A 24,431-nucleotide genomic window follows, 5' to 3' on the forward strand; every position below is an offset into this window, starting at 1 on the left:
CCTTGGTTATGGCTGCAGTGCATTATAGGTGGCACACTAACTAGCGGTGGGAGCAATGTTTATGAGGCTACTAAGTCAGTTAACTGTGTTACATGGTTTAAACTTTATACTGGTTGTCTGGATGCGTACAGCTCCAGTACATTCTAAGTGCAACCTATAACTTTGGATGGTTCACTTGCCATCAACAGATGCCAAGCAGCAGGTAATAGAAGTTGCACTGTGGTACAGCTATTGGTTACGTGTGCCAAAGTGACTCACTTTACAGCTTGACCACACAAACCTAGGATGCTTACAAACTTCAACAGTAACAACCAAGGTGAACTGGGTTAATTAAACAAGTTGTGAAATTCAAGTCCAAGGATTACAGATGATGACTTTGCTGAAAAGGCACCTTATCTACTGAAGATTGGATGTCCTTACCCTTTGGCACATTTTGGATTGGGGTTGTCAGACAGAAACATGGGGAGAAACATCATGAAGTCTTCACCATATGGTCTTTGCTTCCCCTCTTGGTTCAGTGGACGACAGCGAACACACTCTGGATTTTGAACTACAAGGGAAAACTGTGGTTAGTCTCCTACATTCTTCTATATCCACCCATACCTGGACATCACAGTCAAGCTACAATCTTAGAGCACCACTACAGACAAGGCTTAAGCGATATTGTGACAGGAACCAATCAACTCCGAGACAAACCTACAGAACAGGGTCTTACCCTATCTGTACCGTGACATGTCCAACACTATGAAAGGGCATATGCATTTTAACTGGTGGCAATTTCTCCAATTTATCTTCTCCTGCATTGAAGGTGGTTGGTGCAAGGTCAATGGAGACAGGTGGTGACAGGGAGGGGAAAGAAGAGAATTCAGGCAAGGGAATACAGGGGAAATAGTACAGATGCACTAAATCAAACTGATGGAAATGTGCTTCACTCTGTTCTACTGGCATGAAACAATGATGTTCCCTTCAAACATGGAGTGTTTCGCAAAATAACCCCCATGTCAGTCTGGACCATCCTCATCTCCCATCAGTTTTGTACTCTATCCTCGCCACATTCTACCACTCACGTACACTCCTGTGCGATAAAAATACCATAGGAGACCACAGTCACAGGGAGAATACACAACTCCACACAGACATTTCCTATGAACATTTGGCCAGATTTGTCATCAAGCAACAAGTGCAAAAAAAGTTATTCCCATGCTGAGATATAACAGAAGTGCCCTGTACAGTTGGCAGGACTGCCAGAAATGGGCACAGATCAAGTATTTCCAGGTTTGATATATGTAGAAAATGGTTCTCCAATCCAATTTCTAGGGTGTGACTTCTTTTGCATTCTCTCCCCCAGTCGTACTGCAGGCCTTATGTTTGACAGGTCAGTACAGATCCAAAGGTCAAAGTCAAAGTCCTTCAACTCTTTCCCCAAAATTGGGAGGTTACAATCTGAACATCCATTTCCCTTATGTACTCAGTACAGGAGTAATTCCCCCCCCCCCCCACCCTCAAAGGACCCCAACTTCATGTGGAAGGTGAGGTGGCAGGGTAGTGTAGCAGTTAGTGCGTTATTCTATAGCACCAACCAGCAATCACTGATTGGGGTTCCATAAGGAGTTTGCATGTTCTTTCTGTGACTGTATGGGTTTCTTCCCACGTTCCAAAGATGTACTGTGGGTATACCCTGTTGGCACCTGAAGCCTAGCACAATCCTCACTAATTTGATTTGACACAAAACACACTTCACTGCAAGTTTTGATGTACATGTGAGAAATAAAGCTAATCTTTCATATTTCAAATTAATTCCTTCTGTTTCACTAACAGAATCAGCAGTCCACTTGGAGCATACAGGCCCTGTAGCCCACAATATTGTGCCAACCTTTTAACCAAGATCAATCTAGAGCTTCACTCCCACATAGCCCTCCGCTTCTCTTTCATTATGTTCTGAACATTTCTGCCTCTACCAGCAATCCCGGCAGCATTCCATACATCCACCACTCTTAAAAAAAATAACATACCTCTGACAATACCCTCTATATTCTCCTCCAATCACCTTAACATTGTGCCTCCTCATATTAGCCATTTCTACCCTGAGGGGGAAAAATGTATCTGGCTGTCCAAATGTATAAAATGCTTCTTATAATCTTTATACCTGAAGTTGCTTCTCATCCTCCTTTGCTCCTTAACTTGTTCAACATTTCCTCATAAGACATGCTCTCTAATCTAGGCAGCACCCTGGTAAGTCTCCTCTGCACCCCCTCTAAAACTTCCACAACCCATGAGATGACTAGAACTAAACAACACTGCAATCATATTCTAAAGCAGAGTTTTATAGAGCAGCAATGTTGCCTTGTGGAAATGTTCATGCAGTTTTACCTGTCGCATTGCAGAAGTTCTCTGTATTATTGTACACTCTACAGCAGGTCGATTGTGGCTTCACCCAGTCAAAGTAATCATCAATCCAGGAAGATGGTGGGAAACCTATTTTCGTGCTGAGGAAAATGAAAATGTTTCAAAACTAGTTAAAACAGTCATAGCACATATTCAAAAAAAATTCACATTTATAAAAGTGGCAGTGGGGCAGGTACCTAGACAAGTAGATGAATGGGTTAAGGAACAGTGAGGTGGGAAATTTTAAATTAGGCAAAGTTAATGTGATATCCTGCAAGACAATGCACTATTGTGGCTTCTGCACTACAGGTTTGTGATTTGCAAGGATTCTACAAGATTGTTTAAAAAATAATAATCTATTGGAGAGTAAGGTAGGTATTCCAACCTATAAAACTTAAGCTGAGGGAGAAGATGTCTGTTCTGAGAATACTTCTAAACTCAGGCATTCAAGTTACATGGATCAGTCTGCCAACATACTGGCTCCAAAATTCATTTACTCCAAGGAACAGATTCATTCATTCTAGGACCAGAACTTCTATTGACGATGTACACTGTACAAAATTAACAAGCCAGCCCTAATTTAGTACTTTCTGACAGCAGTCCATTTCACAGAGAAAGCAATTCACAGAATATGCGCATGCTATCTGCAGGAGTGTTCCAACCTGCATTGCCTTCCCCTTCCTGAACCACCTGTACGGTGAAGCCCAACCTTAACTGGAATATTTTCCACTTGGGCACTTAGTAATTCTCTGGAATGGACATAGAATTTTCCAACCACTTAATTCCTCTATTATCTTTCTTGCCCAATTCTTCAATTCCTTGCCAACATTCAGCACTCACGCCTACCCCCCCCCCACCCCCGATCTGTATTAACTAATTCAGCTAATTCCTTTCTTCCCAGCAACCCACATTCCCCCACTCCTCCATTACAGGAAGGGTCCCTTGACCCAAAACATTAACTGATTTCTTTCCATAACAGAAAGATGAGAGGCAATGTATACGTGCTTGATCAAATTCTTCCACTTCAATAGTTGTGTGGAATGCCTTCTCAGAGATGGTGGTAGAGGCAGATACATTAGGAACATACAAGGGACTTTTAGATAGGCACATGGATGAAAGAAAAAATGGAGGGCTGTCTGAAAATGAAGGATTAGATTGACCTTGGAGAAGGTTAAAAGATTGGCACAAAATCCAAGCCTGTATTGTTCTACAAATGTGATCCTTTGACAGAACTTACTAGTTACTCAGCATCGCAGCATTGTAGACTTGTTGGACAAGAGAGTTGTTGTTACAGCCGACACCACCACACACTGAGTTTTGGCCCTCAAAGGAGGTATAATTATGTCCTTCTTCAACCACAAAGTAGACAGGAGGACCTGCATGGAAGTATCTGTTCATCGATGCAAAGTAATCAAGGAGGTAGGAGTCCTAAGGATGGGGAGTTCATAATTACAAGCGCATCAATGTAATAAAGAGGTTATTAAATACAGTTCAGTCACTGTACTTACATCAGGCATAGAATAACTCTGGGCCAATCCAATCTCAACTTTGTTTACTACTGCAATGCTGAATGACAGGACTGCAACAAATACTGATATCTAGGGAGAAGAAATGCAGATGCATTAGACAAGGATAGTGAACAGTCTGAATGTTAGAAACCAGTAAAGTATGACAAAAACCACACAACCCAGCTGATCCAATGATTTCACCAACAATGTAAGCAAAGACTAGCAAATGGCTACAGATGTGGAGAGCATCCTGACTGGCTGTATCACAGCCTGGTATGGAGGCTCCAATGCACAAGATCACGAGAGGCTGCAGAGGGTTTTAGACCCAGATCCAGAGGCACAGCCCTGCCCACCAAGGACATATTGACATTCAAGACTCTTAGGTATTTAACCCTCATGGAAACTTAAGTTCACAACATATACCAGTGATACTAAATACAATTCTGACATTGACTAGGGGCTATGTCATGAAAAGGCTAACTCAATTCCAGCATCTAGTAATTGCTGCATAATTTTCTGTAAAGTTGATTTCAAAAGCTGTTGCCATCAACTAAAGACTGTAAGACAGATGTGGTTCATCAACTGGACCCAAACAACTGTCTCAAAATTCCATGCGCACTCCTAAAGGGATAGGATATGTTACTCTGAGATACTACCTCCATTAAAACTAGATACAGAACGATGGCAAGCCTCACTGACAAATCATTTGAAGTAACAGATATTCCTGCCAAATGAGGCAGGCACTTATGGCCCCAAACTAGTCCTTGGCCACTGTTTGCAAGTGGGGGGCTGTGCTGTCATTCAGCTGTCTGACCTAAAACTGGACATCTTCTCTAACAGCAGAGCAGAGCCAGGTTAAAAAAAAAAGGTTTGTTTGTGAATTTAGTTGTTTTAGGAGCCTCCTGGCCAAACATTCCTCACTGTAACCTAGATCCTAGTCCAAAGCGCTCATCCTCCAGCTTGCTCAGAACATGTTAAAATTCCCAAAAAAGCAACTGCAGATGCTGCGGATCAAAGAATATGAACACAACGCTGGAAGAACTCAACAGGTCAGGCAGCATCCGTGACAAAAGAGTAGCCAACGTTTTAGGCCAAGACCCTTCATCAGGAATGAATGAAGGGTCCTGATGAAGGGTCTCGGCCCGAAACGTTGGCTACTCTTTTCTCATGGATGCTGTCTGACCTGCTGAGTTCTTCCAGCATTGTGTTCGTATGTTAAAATTCCTCATCCTTAAAACTCTCCACCTCCATAACCAATCCACAAGGATCTTTATTGAGTTGTGATAATCAACGTTCAAGCTTGTTGTATTTCACAAATGGTCAGGTGTCTATTATCACAGGGACATAAATTTACCACATTATACTCCACCAAAACAGTTATCTGTTGACCTAATGGCAACACTCCAAAGCTCTTCACATTCAGTACTTACCACAATGGGTCGCACCCAATTGGTTAACAAAAATGGAGCATAGATATACTTGAAGCATCTGAAGAGAAGTTCTTCAGAATGATCTGTATTAGCCCTCTTATGTTTCACACAACACACTATATCCATCCGGTTACTCTGCAAATGAAACATTCAAATGTTAGTGAACAAGCGTGCCACAAACTAACAAAGATGCTAAAGGTTAGATTTCCAATAAGCACGCAGAACAGTTAGGACAGAGTAGCTCAGTAGGTGGAAGACTGTTTGGGGTTGTAGTACCCTATTGCCAAGTGCCAAGAATCTTCTCACCTCCTGCCGCTGGATATCCAGCCCAAAGAGACTAACAAAACAGGATATCTGGAGTAGGAAGTCTATGAACACAGCCATCCCTGCGAATAGGGAGAAGGTACGAACTGCTGGCATTGTGGACAAGGAACCTGAAAAGGAAGTTAAAGTGTTTCTGACATAAATTCAAAAATCCAGTTTAATTATGCTGATGTTCTTTAAAAAGAAACAATTCACCCAAGATTTATTCTTTTTCTCTTTGAAGATTCTTATTTTTGTCTTCCCTACTGACATGCAAATGCTCCTATTGAAGGATTAATTTTCAGCTCCCATGTGTCTGCTATTCCACCAGCCCCTGGTTCTGTGTTACCATTTTCCTGCTTATTCAGGAGAATCTAAGGGTTTCTGTTGTCTCAGGATAGTGAAATTGAATGATAGGAGTGCAAAAAGCTGCAGAGTAGAGGACCTGGCCCAATATTTCATGAGTACATCCTTCCCCACCTACAATGGGTACCATCTCAAGACAATACCTAAAGACCCCCACTATCTGGGCCATGCAATATTCTCACAGCTACCACTGAGCAGGAGACAAAATCCTGCAGTCCTACACCACCAGGTTCAGGAATAGCTACTTCCCTTCAACCATTTGGTTCTTGAACTAAATGGCACAACCCTGAACAGTACCCAAGTGTAGCAACACTGACCATTTTGCACTGCAGACTTCGTTCTACTTGTGTAAAATTTATGTTAAGTCTGTTTGCTGACACAGTGCCAGATGATAGTCTACAAGTTTTTTTTTTATTGTTCCTATGCATACAAGTACTTGTGCAGATGACAGACTCAACTTTGTAATTGTACCATATCAAGGTATTTGTTCATCTTTTGTTTCCACCATCATTGACAAGGCCAATGTTCATTAACTGCTTTTGGTAATCAGCCATTCAGCTTTCTGGAGCACATACTCCCTAGCTGTTGTGGTGACTTCAGTGAAAGCTATAAATCTGAAGACAGGGTTGATAAAGAGTTAACTTGGAAACGTGAAGAGTTGATAGAAGGGGAAAAAAAATTAGCAATGCATCTTTAAAGACTAGTGCACAGAAATTCATGGTATGGGAGCATTAGATGATTGGAGATTGGTGACAGTCAGAGTAAATCTGTCTCTCAGGCTGCAAGGATATGCCCAATTGGCTATCATATATTAGTGACCTAGAAGCAGTGCTAGTATCTAGATTTCTCTGACAATGAGGGCATATTGCCCATTAGTGGGCTTTCCACAAATATGCATTAGACAATTCTACAAAATTTTCCCAACTGATCTAATCTCTAAAAGATGTCAATACTTCCAGTGACTGGAAACATTTCATTTCAGATAGCCACAGCCCTCTAGTTTCTCAAAGATGAGGCAATACTACTGGTCTACATTTACCCTGGTAATTTTCACACTACCTTTAAAAGTTACCTTTTAATGTTTAAGCTTATTTCTACCATTTCCTCTCCCATTCTATAGGAAGGGATGAAGTGTTAAGCCTCTAGTGTCAAATTGGGCCCAAGTATGGCTGGACCAAGAGCAAAACAACTGCTCAGGTCAGGCAGCATCTGTGGGGGAAATCGACAGTTGATACTTTGGCTCGAGACATTCATCTAGATCGAGTAGAGGCAAGGTGCCAGTATAAAGAGAAAGGAAAGGCTGGAACAAAAGCTGGCAATCTGTGCGGGAGGGACAATAAGCAGAGGGAGGAGGAGAGTGTAGGAATACAGAGGCTAGAGGTGGTGACAAAGAGCTGCAGATGACGGAATCTAATATGGGAGGAATCGAACATGGAGCCAAATAAGCTGCATAGGTGAGCAGATCGGAACGGTTGGGAAGGTGTCCCATTGTGAGGAGTGAATGGAGTTGGGTTAAGTTAATTTCCTTTCCATGTCACATACGGAACTGGCAACCAATGCGACTAAACAAAACATACACACCCCTTGAACCACAAGAAATTTAATTTCCTGGTTGCTGATCAAGTTTCCAACTTAAACCAGTGCAGATTTTGCAGTATTCAAAAGAGCAAGACCTCATGTAATTCTGTCAGCCATGCTATATACAAGACTATCAGACATACCCAGGAAGAATGCCACCGTCTCAGAAAAGGATGACAGGAATATACTTGGTGCCACCTCACCCAGAACTCTGCCAATCTGTTGGTCAAGTGACTCATCAAGCAGTCGTTTGTCTCTCTGCAGAGAGGAAAGGAGTGTGATCAGGAGCCCAATCAAGTTAATCATGTGGAACATTAAAAAATTGTGATCAACAGTAATACCCTAAATGTCTGAACAATGATGAAGATGTTGTCTACACCGACCGCCAGCACCAGGAAAGGGATGACTTCGATCACGATCAGTGTGAGGGGGATCCCGGCATAGCTAAAGATCCCCAGCGAACAGGCCACTGAGCTCAGCACAATCACAATGCCAGCCATTCCGAGAGAAATCTTAGAGTCCACCTAGACAACAGCAACAGGTCAATGCAAACTTATTAATCCAACTTGTTATCCATAAAATTTGAACAAAGTTCTCCTCTGGAGCTAGTGCACTTATTTACAAGCAAGGAGCTAGCCACTAAGGCACAACACACTGAGATTCCCAAACTCTGGGTCATGGATGGCTTTTGATCATCATGGTGGAAGTACCATAGATACCGGATTATAAGCCGCTACTTTTTTCCCACGCTTTGAACAGCTTTGAACACTGCGGCCTTTACTACGGTGCGGCTAATGCATGGTTTTTTTTCATGCTGCCAAAAACATTTTGCCTCGTAACAGTAGACCAATAAAATTGATGAGTAGTTCAAAGAGGTCCAATGAAATTGTACGATAAATCAAGCACACTTTCACAATTAAATTATTGTAAATCAGTCATTTGTACTCACCCTCATCAACATGGAAAATACTCGAAGAAAAGCATTGTGCTGCCTTTATGGCAGTTATTTAGTTTATAATATTTTCGCTTAGTAATTCATTTGTTAGTATTTTCTAGTTAAAGTTAGAAGTGTTTTAAGTATATTTGTTTTCTGTACTACATCCCGGGATGCTATGACGTCACATCCGGTTTCGCCGCGTCTTGTGGGGAAAATACCGGTTTGCGATAAACGGAAAGGAGAGGGCGAGCGCATTGGACCCGCGCGATGATGCAGCTTTTAAGTTAAAGGCGATCAATAACTTTTCCTGGTAGGCTGCAGTATATATTTTTTTACCAGTCGTTAGGAGATATTGGAATGTTGTTCGTGCACTGTTCAGTAAAAAAGTATACGCAACGTAATTTGTGTGTTACCGATACGTATGTATATTTAAGAGTAGCCGTGTTACAGGCACGGTTCGAAAAAAAGCATTTGCAATATGTATTTGTTTAAGTTACCATACGGATTTAATTAAAAGTTAAAAAATCCTCACGTGTAATATCTTTCTGTGTAAATATCTCATATTACAACGTGGGACACCTGCGGCTTAAAATCCGGTGCGGCTTGTACAAGTACAAAATTGATTTTCTTTCTAAAATTAGAGCCTGCGGCTTTTAATCAGGTGCGCTCTGTAGTACGGAATCTACGGTAACCAGCTTTGTTTCTAACATGGACTGAGGGACAGCATTTGGTGCAGTCACAGGGGATTAGGTCTGGTCCTGTTAGGTATTCACCAGAGTAGATTCAAAGTGAATCTACACAAACAAACAGTGCCAATAGAATTAAACTTGAAAACAGGTACCACCAGCTCAAGGACAACTTCTATCCCATTGTCTTGAAAAGTCTCCTAGTTTGCTACACCTCCTCAACCTGCCTTGTAGCTTATTGTCTACCTGCACTCTAACACTTGGTGGAATAGCAATTTAAAATTTTCACCACTGCAAGCCACCAATCTGGGGAAATCATTACCTTTTAGAATCAGCATTTTTGCCTAATCATTTCAGTTACACAATTGATTATACCCCCACCCAAAACAGCAACGCAATGAGGATATCTGCCTGCTTCACTCACCAGGCAATTCATGCAGCTCTTTATGTGCCCCAAGGCGATGGAGATGTACAGAAACATGATAACGTAGCTGATAAGAACCGTTTTGACATCACTGTTACTCTCACGGTTTATTTCATCTTCGATACTCCGTTCAGAAGAGAATGAAATACTCAAGTTGGAATTATTATAACTCCTCAGAAATTCAACAAACCTGAAGAGAGAATTAAATTAAACTCTATTTGCAGGAATTTGATTGATATGTTTAATTATAGAAGTAGAAAAGTTATTCAATGACGAGTTACTTACATTTTCTCCCAAGCCAAGACTTTATTCAGTTTTTCAGTGTCATTGTGAAAATTATTTACAGGGAAGGTAATCACCAGTGCCGTTGCATTGTTATAATCTTCATCTGTGGGATTTTAAAGACATCAGCATTATACAAAATTGACACGTTGCTTGGTCAAATAGCCTGCATTCTGGGATTCAGTTGAACAGTTACTCCTCTTCCCCACAGTACAGAAGGAGAGGTTCAGTACAGAAACAGGCCCTTCAACCCACACAGATCATGACACTCACCTATATGCCAGGGACAATTTACAGCCACCTGCATATCTTTAGGATATGGAAGAAACTGGAGCTCCCCATGTGATTGGGGGGCAGGGCAGGGGACCTAAAGCTTAAGGTCAGGATTTGTTAAAAATCAAATTGGACTTGTACAGCATATAAACAGGCCATTCAGCCCAACTGATCAATCTTGACTGGCCCAGCAAGCTAGTCCCACCTAACCATATTTGGCTCATAGCCCTCTAACCCCTCTCCTGTCCATGTACTGGATGGTTTTAAAATATTGCTACCTCAACCACTGAGGAAAGGTAGAGCACAGGAGGATGACAGGCAATTTGATAGAGGTATACAAGGTAAGAGGCATAGACAACTTTACCTCAGTGTCCAATGGATCATATGGGAAGGCACAACTTAAGCTGAAGTACGGGGGTAGGAGGTTTTTCAAAAAGTGGCAAGTGCCAGGAGTGATGGTAGAGATGGATATATTAGGGACATGCAAGAGACATATAGGCAAATAGACAATAGACAGTAGGTGCAGGAGTAGGCCATTTGTCCCTTCTAGCCAGCACCACCATACACTGTGATCATGGGAGCTCTATCTAACTCTCTCTTGAATGCATCCAAAGACTTGGCCTCCACTGCCTTCTGGGGCAGAGCATTCCACATATCCACCACTCTCTGGGTGAAAAAGTTCTTACGCATCTCAGTTCTAAATGGCCTACCCCTTATTCTTAAACTGTGGCCTCTAGTTCTGGATTCACCCATCAGCGGGAACATGCTTCCTGCCTCCAGCGTGTCCAATCCCTTAATAATCTTATATGTTTCAATCAGATCCCTTTTCATCCTTCTAAATTCCAGTGTATACAAGCCCAGTCACTTCAATCTTTCAACATATGACAGTCCCGCCATTCCGGGAATTAACCTTGTGAACCTACGCTGCACTCCCTCAATAGCAAGAATGTCCTTCCTCAATGGGTGAAAGAAAATGAAGGGCTAATGAGGAAAGGGCTAGATTGATCTTAAGGTAGGTTTAAAAGGTCAGCTCTACATCATGGGCTGAAGGGCCTGTACTGTTCTATGTTCTATTTATGGCAGCTTGTTACAAACACCACTCTTGTGAAGAAGCTGTCCTAATGTCCATTTTAAATCTCATTTCTGATTGTAAACCTATACCCTCATTCTTCAAGCACCTCCTCTTTGGAGATAAAGGCCATGTGCTTTCTCGCTATCTGTGCCCCTCGTGATTTTATATAAGCCATACCTCCACTGAAGAGGAGTAACCCTGTATCTCCTACATTGCAGAGAATAATGTCCTCAATTGAACCAGAATCTCTGATTCTGTGAGACAGCAGTTTGGTCACTGGCCCTTCTATTCAAGGTGCTGGGATGGAGGAGCACATGCTTTCAACATGAAATTAAATTCCTAATCTTTCAAGACTTTTTGCATAACAGCTGCTGCACAGAATCCTTGATGTAGATTCACAAACTACTTTCTCAGGATCTGGGCAAAAGGAATTGAAACTGGTTTATTGACATGTCTTGCATACCGATCAATTCATTACAGTGCATTGAGGCAGAAGAAGGGAAAAGCCATTACAATGTGTAACAGCTACAGAGAAAGTACAGTGCAGGCAGATAATAAAGTGCAAGATTATAGAGATAGATTGTGAGGCCAGGAATCCATCTTATCACACTAGGGTACTTGTTCAGCATTCTTATAACAATGAAATCGTAGCTGCCTTTGAACCCAATGGTACATGCTTCAGGCTTTTGCATCTTCTGCCTGATGGGAGAGGGAAGAGAATGCCTGTGTGGGTGGCAATCAACAACTCACAGCTCTTGAATTGAAGCCTGCTGGGCCATTTCAGGAGGCATTTAGAAAGTCAACTGCATTGGCAGGTCTGAACTCACAGACCAGCAGCTTTACCAGCCTGAAGCTTGGAGCCACACGAGTTGCAAAAACCATAATCAACTAGAGGTGATAATCACTGATGATTAGATTACAACACAGAACTGTAGAGCTCAGTATAGGCCCTCTGGCTCTCAATGTTAACCCACCCCAAGATCTATACAACCCTTCACTGACACATAGCCCTCCATTTTTCTGTCTTCCATGTGCTTAAGTCTTTTAAATGTCCCCAAGGTGTCTGCCTCTACTCCAGCAGTGTGTTCCATTCACCCACTCTCTAAAAGCCTACTAGACATTCCCCCTAAACTTTTCTCCAATCACCTCAAAATTATGCACTCTTGTACGAGCCATTTCTGCCCTATTGCTTACAAAATCAAAGTTCCACAGCTGCCGTGGTGGGACTGGAACTCAGACCTCTGGATCGCAACCTTTCTGGATCATTGGCCCAGTTAGGGACCGAGTGAATCATCACTTAATCTGATCTAGCTTGTCTGAAATAAATAGGAAATAGCACATAGGCAGCCACAGGGAAAAGCTAGAATTGACAATTCAAAACTCCATTTCTCATTACTGTTGCAGAAAACGACTGACTCAAGTTTCTCACCACCTACTTGGATCACTGAAAACAAAAGTTGTGTTATGGCATTCAAGCTGCAATGCATACAACCCACATTTCAATACAGCACCAGCAGCTTGGCATAATTAGATTCATGGCATTTGTGGAACAGTGATTACTTTGTAGCTGGCTGATAAATTGTGTTATGTCAATTTTAAATCACAAAAGCTTAAAATTTTAAAGAGACTTTTAAATGGATTAGATCAGAACTGTACAGACCCTTTGGCCTATCGAGTTCATGCCAAACAATGCCAAATTAAACAAGCCTCTTGATTTCCAGACATAAATGTGGTTCCTGCAACTGACAGGAAAAACAGCCCAGGAAATTAAGAGAAAGCCCAGCGACCAACAGGCTGGAATCAGAGAGTTCATTTCTCTTCTAGTTATGTTTGAGGAATGTTTTATTCTCAGCAACATTTCTGACAGTTCCTGATTCAATTACAAATTTAACTACTCCACCACTGGCCTTTACCACAAAATTAGAACCACACGTGTGAAACTAATTAAAGCAGATATTTTAAGATTACATACCCAGAACATTGCTACTTGTTACTGCACAGCCTCATTACAATCCAACATTTTAATAATTCCACATCTATAATATTTCAATTTTAGATTGAAAAATGGATTACATCCTCTGGTTAGATAAAACAGACTTGACCTTGCATCTTTTGGCATTATATTCTGCATTGTGTTGTTTATCCCCTTGTAACCAGAATCATTCATCACTGACTTCAGATTATGAAGTTTGTATTTTGTAGCAGCAGTACAGTGCAAAGATAAAGTTACAAAAATGATTACTGCAAAGAGAGGAATAATGAGGTAGTGTTCATAAATTAAATGGACTGGAAAACACCATTCCTGACTCGTTGAGTGAGCTTTAGGCTCCTGTACCTCCTCGTTGATGGTAGTAATGAGAGGAGGGCATGTACCAGGTGGTAAAGGTCCTTAATGACCACAGGACCCCAATGCACTATTACAGTGAAATTATCTGTATGGATTGCATGCAAAGATCTTCACTGTATCCAAGTGATAATGCAAATGTAGTTAAAGTGTGTTAACACCAAAAACAAACTAACACATTTCTAATGAAGGGGAACTCTAACCAGTACAGCTAAGTGTGAATTGAAACAGTACAATGGAACTGGAGTTGCAGATTCTGCTTACCATTGTATCCTCCTACAACTAACCACGGAAAAACTGGACCACCAAATGTTCCCAAACATGGGTCATGAAGCTTAGTTGTGTCGTTGAGTGAAGCTGGAGCCCTGAAAATTCGATCATGATTGTTTTAGAGACAGCATTGAAAGCAAAACAATATCCTGTCATTAAAGAGCCAAATTTTGAAGTTAAGTTATACTGAGGTTAAAGCAGAAACTCTGGCATATTAGAGGTCTGGTTAGATGCAAACAGTTAACACCACCTTGCTACCACATCCTTTAACACAAACAGTGTGCAACTGTTCCACTTACTCCCCATCTTCAAATGGTGTTTAAGTAAAAGTTCAAACTTGCTCAAGGTTTAAGGAAACAGATTCAAAACTTGCATACAAAAATGGGAAGTCACATTGCCAACACCCCCTCTCCCAAATCTAAGCTTGATAGTTATTTCAACACCGAATAGGAATTTGGCAAGCTTTTTGGGCTGGTTGGCCTGTCCTTGTCAAAAAACCCTCTTTACACACCACTTCTTGGACTTCAAGTAGTGAAAAAGGCTAAAACTGGTCGGATTCAGAATCAAATATCTATTCCTCCCTCAACCTTCCCCACCCACTAGAGTAGTTGTGGCAGTCAGGAACTCACTGCCTGAAAGGGTAGGAGGGTTAAGTCAGTACTTGGTGTACAGATCTATCTAGTACTGAGGAAGCGGGATAATGTTGGAGTTTTTCCCAATTATAACATATTAACCAAAATATTTCCTGTACTGAAGTCCAATTCCTGGGCACAATTTAAAAGCTACCTTTGAACTATGGAGTTTAGGATACACAACACAGAATACCAAGTGGCTAGATTTAAATCCTAGAGATAAATACCAGATAGGCTAAAGGTGGTGAATACTAAATTCCCAGCTGGAAGGCATTTCTGGCAAGGAGCATGATTACATATGAGACAAAATGAAATTCAGAAGCTGCAGATGCTGAAAATCTGAAACAAGTAAAAGGCTGGAAGTCCTCAATATATTCAACATTTGTGGAAAGGGTTAACATTTCAGGTCAAAACCCCTTCTTCAGAACAGACCAACCCAAAATATTAACCACTTCCAACATTTTCAGACAACTGAAGTTCATCACGTACATGTTTTGGGAACATCTATACTAGAACTGGGTTCTAGACATAGTAATCTGCTGAAATAAAGTGTAAATTTGGTCAATTTCACACTTGAGATGTACAGTAGGGGTGTAATTTAGAAATGAGAATCAATGATGAGACTGGGCTGGGGAAGGAAACATCAAGTTGCTATTGTGAAAATAATCCTAGCATTGGCATCCTCAAAGCATCCTGTTCTAAACAATAAAAATACCTTTGGGTTATCAGCTCAGGGGACACCACCAACTAGTCTCATGCACCAGCAAATTTGCTCAAGTTCTCTTTGCAAGTGCTATTAAATCTTGTGCAAAATACTACCTCAGGACTGCAATTCTCTTGAATATATTCAGACCAATAGCAGAGCTTCAGAAAGAAAAGCAACCTAGCAAGAGAAAAACCACTGGGGAAGCAGAGTCACACATTTTCAGTGGAGCAAGTTTGAGGAACTATGTGGCCAGCTCAATGATTCAATTTTCCTCATCTAGTCCTTGCATTGCAGAGGCTCACCACTTTCAATTTTTAAAACTTAATTTTCAACTAATCAATTTATACAAGGGAGGAACAGTAAAACTATTACATCCAGCAGTTTTATCTTCACAAAAACAAACTAGCACCATTGCTATTCCTGTGACCTCTTGGGGTGATGTACTCAATGCTTGAAGTGCTTCCCAATCCACCTCAGCCCCTCCGAGCACAGTAGCAGAAGGACCCCAGTCTGTAGCCCTTGCCCAGAGATTCTGTACTGAGGGATGAACTGTGTTTCAATGCATCCCTCAGTACATACTCCCACAACCTGGAATGAGCCAGTCAGCAGCATTCCCTTACAAGTATCTCATTGTGCTGCAAGATCACAATTTGGGCAGACCAAATGGCATCTTTCACCAAGTAGATGGCCTTCCATCAGCACCTGGCATCTGTGTGCATCTAGGAACTAAGACCAGAACCTTTGCTTCTGTCTCCAGACCTCGTTCACAAACCCTGTCTGCAAAGTGGGCGCAAGTCTCTTCCCCACAACAACCCCAAAGGCAGTCTGCATTGGAGGTGTTTGTCATCTTTTGGGAAGGATCTCATGGTCCCTCTCACCACCTACCAAGCAAGATTTTGGTGCTTGTTGGCAAGTTCTGGCAATGAGGCAGTTATTTACTAGAAATCTCCACATGGGCAGGGTTGTCCAACTCAAATTTCTCCCATACAAGGATCTAAAAAAATTAAATACTGGCAGTTTGTGATTAATCAAACCAGACAGCAAGGTCTCAAAACACATAACGAAGCAATGAGCAAACAGTTTAATGTTTGATGCCTCGAATTTCCAATAGGGTATCCAGTGGAAGGAAGCAATAATCTCATCACCCAACCCCATTTCAGTGTGACTATTAGTCTATTTACACTTGTTCACTTACCTAGTGCAGTACAGGAAGTGACTATGGTAGTCAGCATATACATAAAAAACATCACCAACAGAATGATCAAGGACAGTGTGGCTGTTCTGGAAGTAGTTCAAGACACTCAGTATGGTGCAGTTATTGTTATACGGAGCCAGGGGTGCCAGGCAGATGTCCTGCAGCTTCACACTTTCGTTCTTGTAATAGGCCTCCAAATCCTGGATTGCATCCTGCAAATCCAACACCTAAAAGTAATTGAAAGTTTGGAACAGGTCATAAATGAACAAATGGAATTTTACAGTCAAAATGCACCTCAAACCTCAACAATGGCCGTTGGCGGGGCCGTCTTAATATGCTCAGCAGAGGATGGAGCTCGGAGAAGCTGTGTCGGAGGGGATGGTCATCGGCTCGGTGGTTCGACGGACTCAGGTCGCTTTCGGTGTGTGCAGCGTCTGCAAGGCTGGTTTCGACGGAGCTTCCATTGTGTGCTGCATCTGCGAGGCTGAGTTGGGCAGCACCTTGGAAGTCCATAGCGGGGGTATTCCCTTCTGCTGCCGGCGTGGGATGGCGAGTCTGTCGGGACCCTGGGGACTTGTGGAAACTGTGGTGATTTCTTTTGAACTTACAGTCCTTTAACATGTTGGACTATTTTTACTGTGCCCATAGTCTGTTTTTTTAAAATCAATTATGCTATTGTTTACACTGTTGTAACTACATGTTGTAATTATGTGGTTTTGTGCAGGCCTTGTAGCCTTAGTTTTTGGTCTTGTTTTTGTCTGGTGGATTTGGAGCTCCTTTCCAGGGAACGCGCTAAGACGGTAGCGCGATATTAATACACATCAGCCTCTCTGGACTCTGGATTGGGGATTGCCAAACATCATGTGGATTTTCTAGTGTAGTCTGTTTTGTCATATGCTTTTGTGATATCATTCTGGGGGAACGTTGTCTCATTTTTTTTAAAAACTGCATTGCATTTGTGGTTTCTAAATGACAATAAACTGAATCTGAATCTCAATCTGAAAAAGTCTGACCCTTCACTTTATGTGCCCCTGATTTTAAGGTCACCCCTAAGCCTCCTTTGCTCCAGGAAAACAGTCCCAACCCATCTAGTCCCTGTAACTCAAGGCTTCCAGTCCCAACATGATTGAATCGTTTCACCACACCCCCCAGCTTATTCCCATTCTTCAGTGTGGCAACCAAAATAGTATATAATTAATGCTATATACAGTGCAAGTCTAAGCACATGCAGATTAATAATTAACCCAGTGGGGCAAATGGACCATTAAATGACAAGCTTTCAATGAGTAGCTGTTTGGCTAATGCCAGGGCTTTACCATTTTCAAGGAGTTTCTCCTCTTTAGATCTTCAACTCATTCACTTTCCAAAGGGATTGATACTTCCACTGCCTTTAGACAATGCACTTCAAATCAACTTACAAACAGTTGGCTCAGATGTTTAATGTTTAGAGTAAACATATCTGTAGATCCTAGCCTCAGCAACTTCCACCAAATTCACAACTGTCAGACCAGTGCGAGACTACTCAGTGCAGCACTTGACACTCAAAGCTGCTGCGCAGTTTGACTCTGTGGTTAAGAAAGCATACGGTGCACTGGCCTCTTCATCAACCATGGGATTGAGTTTAGGAGCTGAGGGGTAATGTTGCAGCTATACAAGGACCCTGGTCAGACCCCACTTGGAGTGTTCAGTTCTGGTCGCCTCACTACAGGAAGGATGTGGAAACCATAGAAAGGGTGCAGAGGAGATTTACAAGGATGTTGCCTGGATTGGGGAGCATGCCCAATCGGTTGAGTGAATTCAGCCTTTTCTCCTTGGAGTGACGGAGGACGAGAAGTGACCTGATAGATGTGTACAAGATGATGAGAGGCATTGATCGTGTGGATAGACAAAGGCTTTTTCCCTGGGCTGAAATGGCTAGCACGAGAGGGCATAGTTTTAAGGTGCTTGGCAGTAGGTACAGAGGAGGTGTCCGGGTAAGTTTCTTTTACGCAGAGAGTGGTGAGTGTGTGGAATGGCTGCCGATAATGGTGGTGGAAGTGGATACAATAGGGTCTTTTAAGAGACCCCTGGATAGGTACACTGAGCTTAGAAAAATAGAGGGCTATGGGTAAATCTAGGTAATTTCTAAAGTAAGGACCTGTTTGGCACAGCATTGTGGGCCAAAGGGCCTATATTGTGCTGTAGTTTTTCTATGTTTCTAACTGGTGGGTGAAGAGCACTGAGGAAATTATTCAGCATCTGTTACACTGCCTGTCAGACATCCCCAGAGATTATCGTCATCAAGACAAGTTCAGGCCTTTGGCTCTCTTACCAGCAACCACCCCCCCACCCTACAAACAATCAACACCTTGCACTGGGCAACCCTGCCTTTCCTGCAATTGAGTCTTCATGCCAAATCTTGCAACACTGAAGGCTTTCCACTGCCTAGTGGAAATTTACTGAAGTTCCCTTCCCTTTCCCAATCCTCAGCCTTATCCAAAATGTATCCCTTATCACCAAACAGATCGTCCCTGCAGCCCTTCACTCTGACACCATGCCAACAGATTTCCCCTACAATACAAACCTGGTGTAATATATCCTTCCTCAAAGGTGGACCAAAAGGTACATCTGACCCTGATGGGTAAGGGGAGAATGTAGTCCAAGTGCTGTTTGGTGCTGTAATAATCAGCTGTTCGGTGCGAAAGAAAGGTCCAAAGTGAGTGTCAAAGTAATATTTTTCTTTGCGAGCTTGGCTGGAAGGAGCAGACCAGAGTTCAACTGGATCAGTGGTGATCTTCATGAAAACCAAGCCTGAAGAACAGATTCCTACAGCAATGATGGTCAGGATGATCACTGGAGCAGGGTTTCTCACACAGAAGGACCCCCACCGTGAGAATATGTCACGCAGGAGAGCTTCTGATTTTGCAGCAAGCTGTTCACAACAGGACTTCTTATCTGGGGGGGACAGTACAGAAGACACATTATCACATTGGGAAGGGGATTAATATACATTGCAGTCACCTACACACAAGTTTGCAAATGCATACCCCACTAAAAGCAATTCACAAAAGTAAATGATTATGCAAAGTTAACTTGAGCCAGATTCCATTTCACAGAATTCAGTTAATTCAAGTTGCCAAGACAAAACCATGAAAAACCTACCTAGATCATACTGGTCGTTCACTGAATGATTTGCACTGGTATCAATAATTGGTGCATATTCAGAAACAATATGTTGTTTCCTGTAGCAGAAAGAGGAGATTCAGAACAACCAAACAGACATTATAAAGAGATGCCCCATGGTTCTTTACAACCAGCTCTCAGCCTCAGGTCCTGTGTATGTTTACACAATCTGTATGCCCCAGTGCCTCAATGCTCAATTTAATTTTCAATGCCTGCAGATTGATTCAAAATTGAGGAAGAATAGTGTCTAAATGATTTACAGCAATGTTTGGATTGCTACGATCTACAACACCCAATGAGGTGGAAGCTGAATGAGAGCAGAATGTGTCAAAGGGCTCGTGTTAGTTCCAAACAAGTTAAATGCAGTAGGCAACCAGATAAGGAACACCAGGACTGTTGTCATGAAAAGGTTCCAATATCTGTCCTGCCATCAGTCCTCAATGATCAGAGCCAATTCAATATTTTTTCCACAAGAGACTGTCATTCAGCTCATTGACTTGCACCATTTCTCTGCAATATTACCCAATACTTCCCACTGAGATCCCCAATGTAAGAGAAATTTATTGCAATCAATTAACCAACCAGCAAGACTTGGGGGATGTGGGAGGGAACCAGAACATTTGGGGGAACCTACATGGTCTCAGAAAGTTTATGCAATCTATACAGACAGCAATCAAGGTCAGGGTTGAAGGCAGATCTTAGGATCAGTTACACAATAAAAGTTTACCATGTATTTTCAGATAGCATACTCTGGTCCATTGGCCTCCACGTCTACATAGAAACTGTCACAAGTAGACATACTTTCCAACTTCATTACCTGCAAATCCACATCCAAATGATGCCTCCCACAAAGGAGAGCAGGAAGACCAGATAGACAATCCACATTATGACAGCCATGGCATCCAGACCGAAAATGGTCCACGGCTCAGGTAGTGGCGGTGGCACTGGCTTTGGGCCACAAACCAGCAAGCAATCTTGACAGCTACACGGTGGAGAACCATCATCCAGACTCTCATTGCAGCCCCTGGTTTCATTGTTCATTGGGATCATTCTTCCAACAGGATCATCTAACAAAGGCAACACCAATATCATAAAGTAACGGCTTGCATTCCACTTCCTTCCAAAACCACATTAGTTCATTGGGAAAGGGGCTTTACAACAATGCTGGATTCAAGTACCAGCACCTCCTGTACTATACTCCTCTTCCAAGTTATCTAGTACATCACCATTGGGATAATGATTAAATAAGAATTCTGATCTTCAGTTTACTTGGAAAATAAAGGTTAAGCTTATTATTAGATGTATTAGAAGGATTTTGATTGCCAAATGCACTTTCGAGTAAGGTACTAAATAATACTTTCAATGGCTATGAAACTCAGTATTACATTCATTCTACACTAATAGACGGAAGCGAATGTTGGACAATATCAAAGCAAAATGACGGAAAACTCGTAGCTGCAGAAATGTGTTTTCTGAAAAGAATGGTGAAAATATCGTGGAAGGACAAAAACAAATAAGGAAGTGTTGCGAAAAGCCAGAATAAAAAGAGCTGATATGATCAATCAGGAAACAGCAGTAGGAACTTCTGGGACACATACTGAGGAAAGAGAAGCTCGAACATCTTGCAGTAATGGGAAAAACTGATGGAAGAAAAAGTCACTGTCAACATCAAGGGATGGACAAGCAAGTTTTGAAGAACTTATTAGAACTTCTCAGATTAAAGAAAGATGGAAGACCATGATCTACAAAGTCATATGACATGGCACACAATGACGATGATGATATGTTTGTTAGAGATAAAGCACAGTAACAGGCCCTTCGGTCCAATGAGTCCACATTGCCCAATTACACCCATATGACTAATTAACCTGTAGGTCTCATGTTTAACACCTGGAGGGCATGCATTGAAAGAGAAGGGGTTAGTTCAGAGGGGACGGTATTTACTTATTAGCTGGCTCAGCCCAACACTGTAGGCTGAAGGGCCTGTTCCTGTGCTGTATTGTTTGTGTTTTATGTTCCACATCTTTGGAATGTGGGAGGAAACCTGAGCACCTGAAGGAAGCCCACAAAGTCACAGGGAGAACATACAAACTCCTTTTAGACAGTGGTGGAATTGAACCCTGGTTGATGGGATTACGCTAAATGCTACACTATCACATTGTCTCATTATCAATACTATATAGCATAAAATAGCAGCTAAACCTCAAGGTCATTAGTGGGTTTAAGTATGAGGTTTAGCAACAAATTCTTTAATAGAAAAGGTGAAGGAAATATTCAGCAAGTCAGGAAGCATCTGAGAGTTAGAAACAGTTACTGCTTCAAGACAATGGAATTTAATAGCTGACCTGAAATGCAACTCCCTACAGATGCTGCCTAACTCACATTACATTAAATGGACCATATTAATCGGTTAACTTTGCATCAAAGCTAACAATTTTTGAGCCACTCAGTAATGCTTTCTGTAAAAGCATTTTTCACACATGTATTGTGCTCCACTAGGAAAAACACCATCCCCACACGCAATGGTGAAGTCACTGTGCAAATGTACATAATGCAAAATGAGAGAATAAATGAAGCTTACCACCAAAAATGGGAATAATATTGAAGGGGGTCTGAGCGTTGCTTGTACTACACATGTACTGAATCCAGTTGGTTGCGTTGCAGTCCTTTGCATCTTTTCCACAAAGCAGTCCCAGAGCTTTTTCATTACTTGAAGGAGACTGAACATCTTTGCAGGCATTGTACATGGCTGGATGAAGGCAAACATCAGCATAGTGATTAATACTGGCTCGTCTCAATGTAAAATTTTGAATTGGCAAGTTATTAACTGTCTTCAAGACAGATTTAAATTCTTTTCACTAAGAAATAGATTTGATTCTGGCTTTAAACTCAGAGTAAACAATAAGAAAATGGAATGAACATGTTTTGGATAACATTTCTACCCAAGAAATCAAATGCAAAATCCCCGAACTGCAATGATCTGACTAGACAAAGACCAGAAAGTCCAGACCCAATATTATTGTTAATGTAAAGCTTGCAAACAGACCTTGTAACCCAAGAACGTGTTCAAACATAGAAAACAGATCAAAGTATTTGTACTTGATACCTCACAATGGTGTTGGCTTGTCTTATCAATGACACAAACCTCTACGAACAGGGCAATAACCACCCCAGAGTAGCAGGGTACTACATGCTATTTCTCACCCACCCCAATAACAGGTTCGTGTGTAGATAAGCATAATGAACCTTAGTCTGCAGTTAGGCAATATTTAACACAATCTCAACAATTCAAGTTAAACTCCCCTGGCTAGCTGAGGCAATGAGCACACAGCCGTGCATACTACTGACATTTCCCCCCCCCCAAAAAATGGAGATCCCACAAGAGTGAAGAGACATGTTGGATAAATGTGGAGTTACGTTTTGGACCTACTTGTTAGCAAAAGGAGATTACTGATATCAACCTGAAGATCAAGGGGCTTGAGTTTTTAACCATGATAGAACATCGAATAGTACAGCACAGCACAGGCCCTTTGGCCACAATGCTGTGCTGATCTCTTAACCTACTCCAAGATCAATCTAACCTTTCCCTCCCACAAAGCCTTCCATTTTTCAATCATCCATAATGAATTCATGTCATGTTTCTGTCCAGCATTTGACAAGTGACAAGCATTGCATCAAAAACTTCTCACCATTTGCAAAGCTTGATCCAATGTAGTATTGCACCTCTGTGATGCTAGTTTGATTCTTAATATATTGCTCAAACTTAGTGGCATTGAGAAACAGACTCTGAACAGGACTGCAAGTTAGTTCACAATAAAAGGTCATGAAGTTGTGAAAACAAGCGGGACACCTGCAACATAAATGATAAGGACTGTTAAATATCCTGAAACAAGTGCTCCAAGTGCCAGATTTCCTTCCCAAATACATTCAGTCCAGCCTGGTACAATCTGTACAGCAATGCAAACTCTGGTGAGCAATTGGTCATTAGATATTGGAAAAGGAAGCTATACCCTTCCAGTTTGATGGTGGCAAATCAACCCAAATGCATTCTAAACCACTTTCATACACCTCCTAACAAACTGCCTGGCTTTGGATTACTGACTCCATCTCCAAATATTAATCCATAAAAAAATAGAGCTCCAGATTTCCTGACCCTGTGAAGGTACAATTCCATAAAGCACCTTTGAATAGGCTGGCTTGACAAAGGTTTCACCTTCTGGACTATCACATCAAACTAAATACTTAAAGCATTTCAACCTTCCATATACAGACAGTGAAAAATCTAGTTTCTGTAACTTGTGCTGTTCAATCCTTTGACCAAGAACTATACTTCCATTCTGAAGTACAGATGCAAAGTTCTGGACATGGGCTACACAACACAGCACAGTACAGGCCCTTTGGCTCACAACGTTGCACCAACCTACTGACCTACCCCAAGATTAATCCAACCCTTCCCTCCCACACAGCCCTCCATTTTTGTTTCATCGACATGCCCATCTAAAAGTCTTTTAAACGTTCCTAATGTATCTGCCTCTACCAACACCCCTGGCAGCACATTCCATGCACCACCATTCTAAAACCCCATCTTTGATATCATCCCCCCCTTCCCACACTATACTTCCCTCCAAGCAAATTAAAATTATGCCCCTCGTATTAGTTATTTCAGCTTTGAAGGAAGTCTATGAATGCCTACTTTTCATCTTGTCCATCTTTATCCTTCACTCCAAGAGAAAAGCCCTAGCTCTCTCAAGCTTTACTCACAAGAAATGGTCTTGGTAAATCCTTTCTAAAGGTGAATACAATGCTCAGATATTCAGAGATACCACAAACTAGTGCAGAGAGAAGACTCACTAGGAATTCCAGAGGCTGTTACAGAAA

At 41.8% G+C, this 24,431-nt stretch overlaps 1 protein-coding gene across 1 annotated transcript in view; it reads right to left on the reverse strand.

Moving 5' to 3' along the window:
• npc1 (Niemann-Pick disease, type C1) overlaps positions 1-24,431 on the reverse strand; it is a 49,687-nt gene that overhangs the window by 17,711 nt on the left and 7,545 nt on the right. The window contains exons 4-20 of the mRNA XM_073045443.1: positions 23,243-23,403; positions 22,135-22,302; positions 20,371-20,620; positions 19,533-19,612; positions 18,955-19,325; positions 16,392-16,618; positions 13,853-13,953; positions 9,903-10,005; positions 9,618-9,807; positions 7,912-8,094; positions 7,714-7,828; positions 5,630-5,757; positions 5,324-5,458; positions 3,894-3,983; positions 3,623-3,813; positions 2,371-2,486; positions 421-550 (exon numbers count right to left, since the gene is read on the reverse strand). Of these exons, the coding sequence (XP_072901544.1) occupies positions 421-550; positions 2,371-2,486; positions 3,623-3,813; positions 3,894-3,983; positions 5,324-5,458; positions 5,630-5,757; positions 7,714-7,828; positions 7,912-8,094; positions 9,618-9,807; positions 9,903-10,005; positions 13,853-13,953; positions 16,392-16,618; positions 18,955-19,325; positions 19,533-19,612; positions 20,371-20,620; positions 22,135-22,302; positions 23,243-23,403 (2,739 nt within the window). The remainder of the gene's footprint in view (positions 1-420; positions 551-2,370; positions 2,487-3,622; positions 3,814-3,893; positions 3,984-5,323; positions 5,459-5,629; positions 5,758-7,713; positions 7,829-7,911; positions 8,095-9,617; positions 9,808-9,902; positions 10,006-13,852; positions 13,954-16,391; positions 16,619-18,954; positions 19,326-19,532; positions 19,613-20,370; positions 20,621-22,134; positions 22,303-23,242; positions 23,404-24,431) is intronic.

This window comes from Hemitrygon akajei, chromosome 1, assembly GCF_048418815.1.
Source record: "Hemitrygon akajei chromosome 1, sHemAka1.3, whole genome shotgun sequence".
Classification (NCBI taxonomy): Eukaryota; Metazoa; Chordata; class Chondrichthyes; order Myliobatiformes; family Dasyatidae; genus Hemitrygon; species Hemitrygon akajei.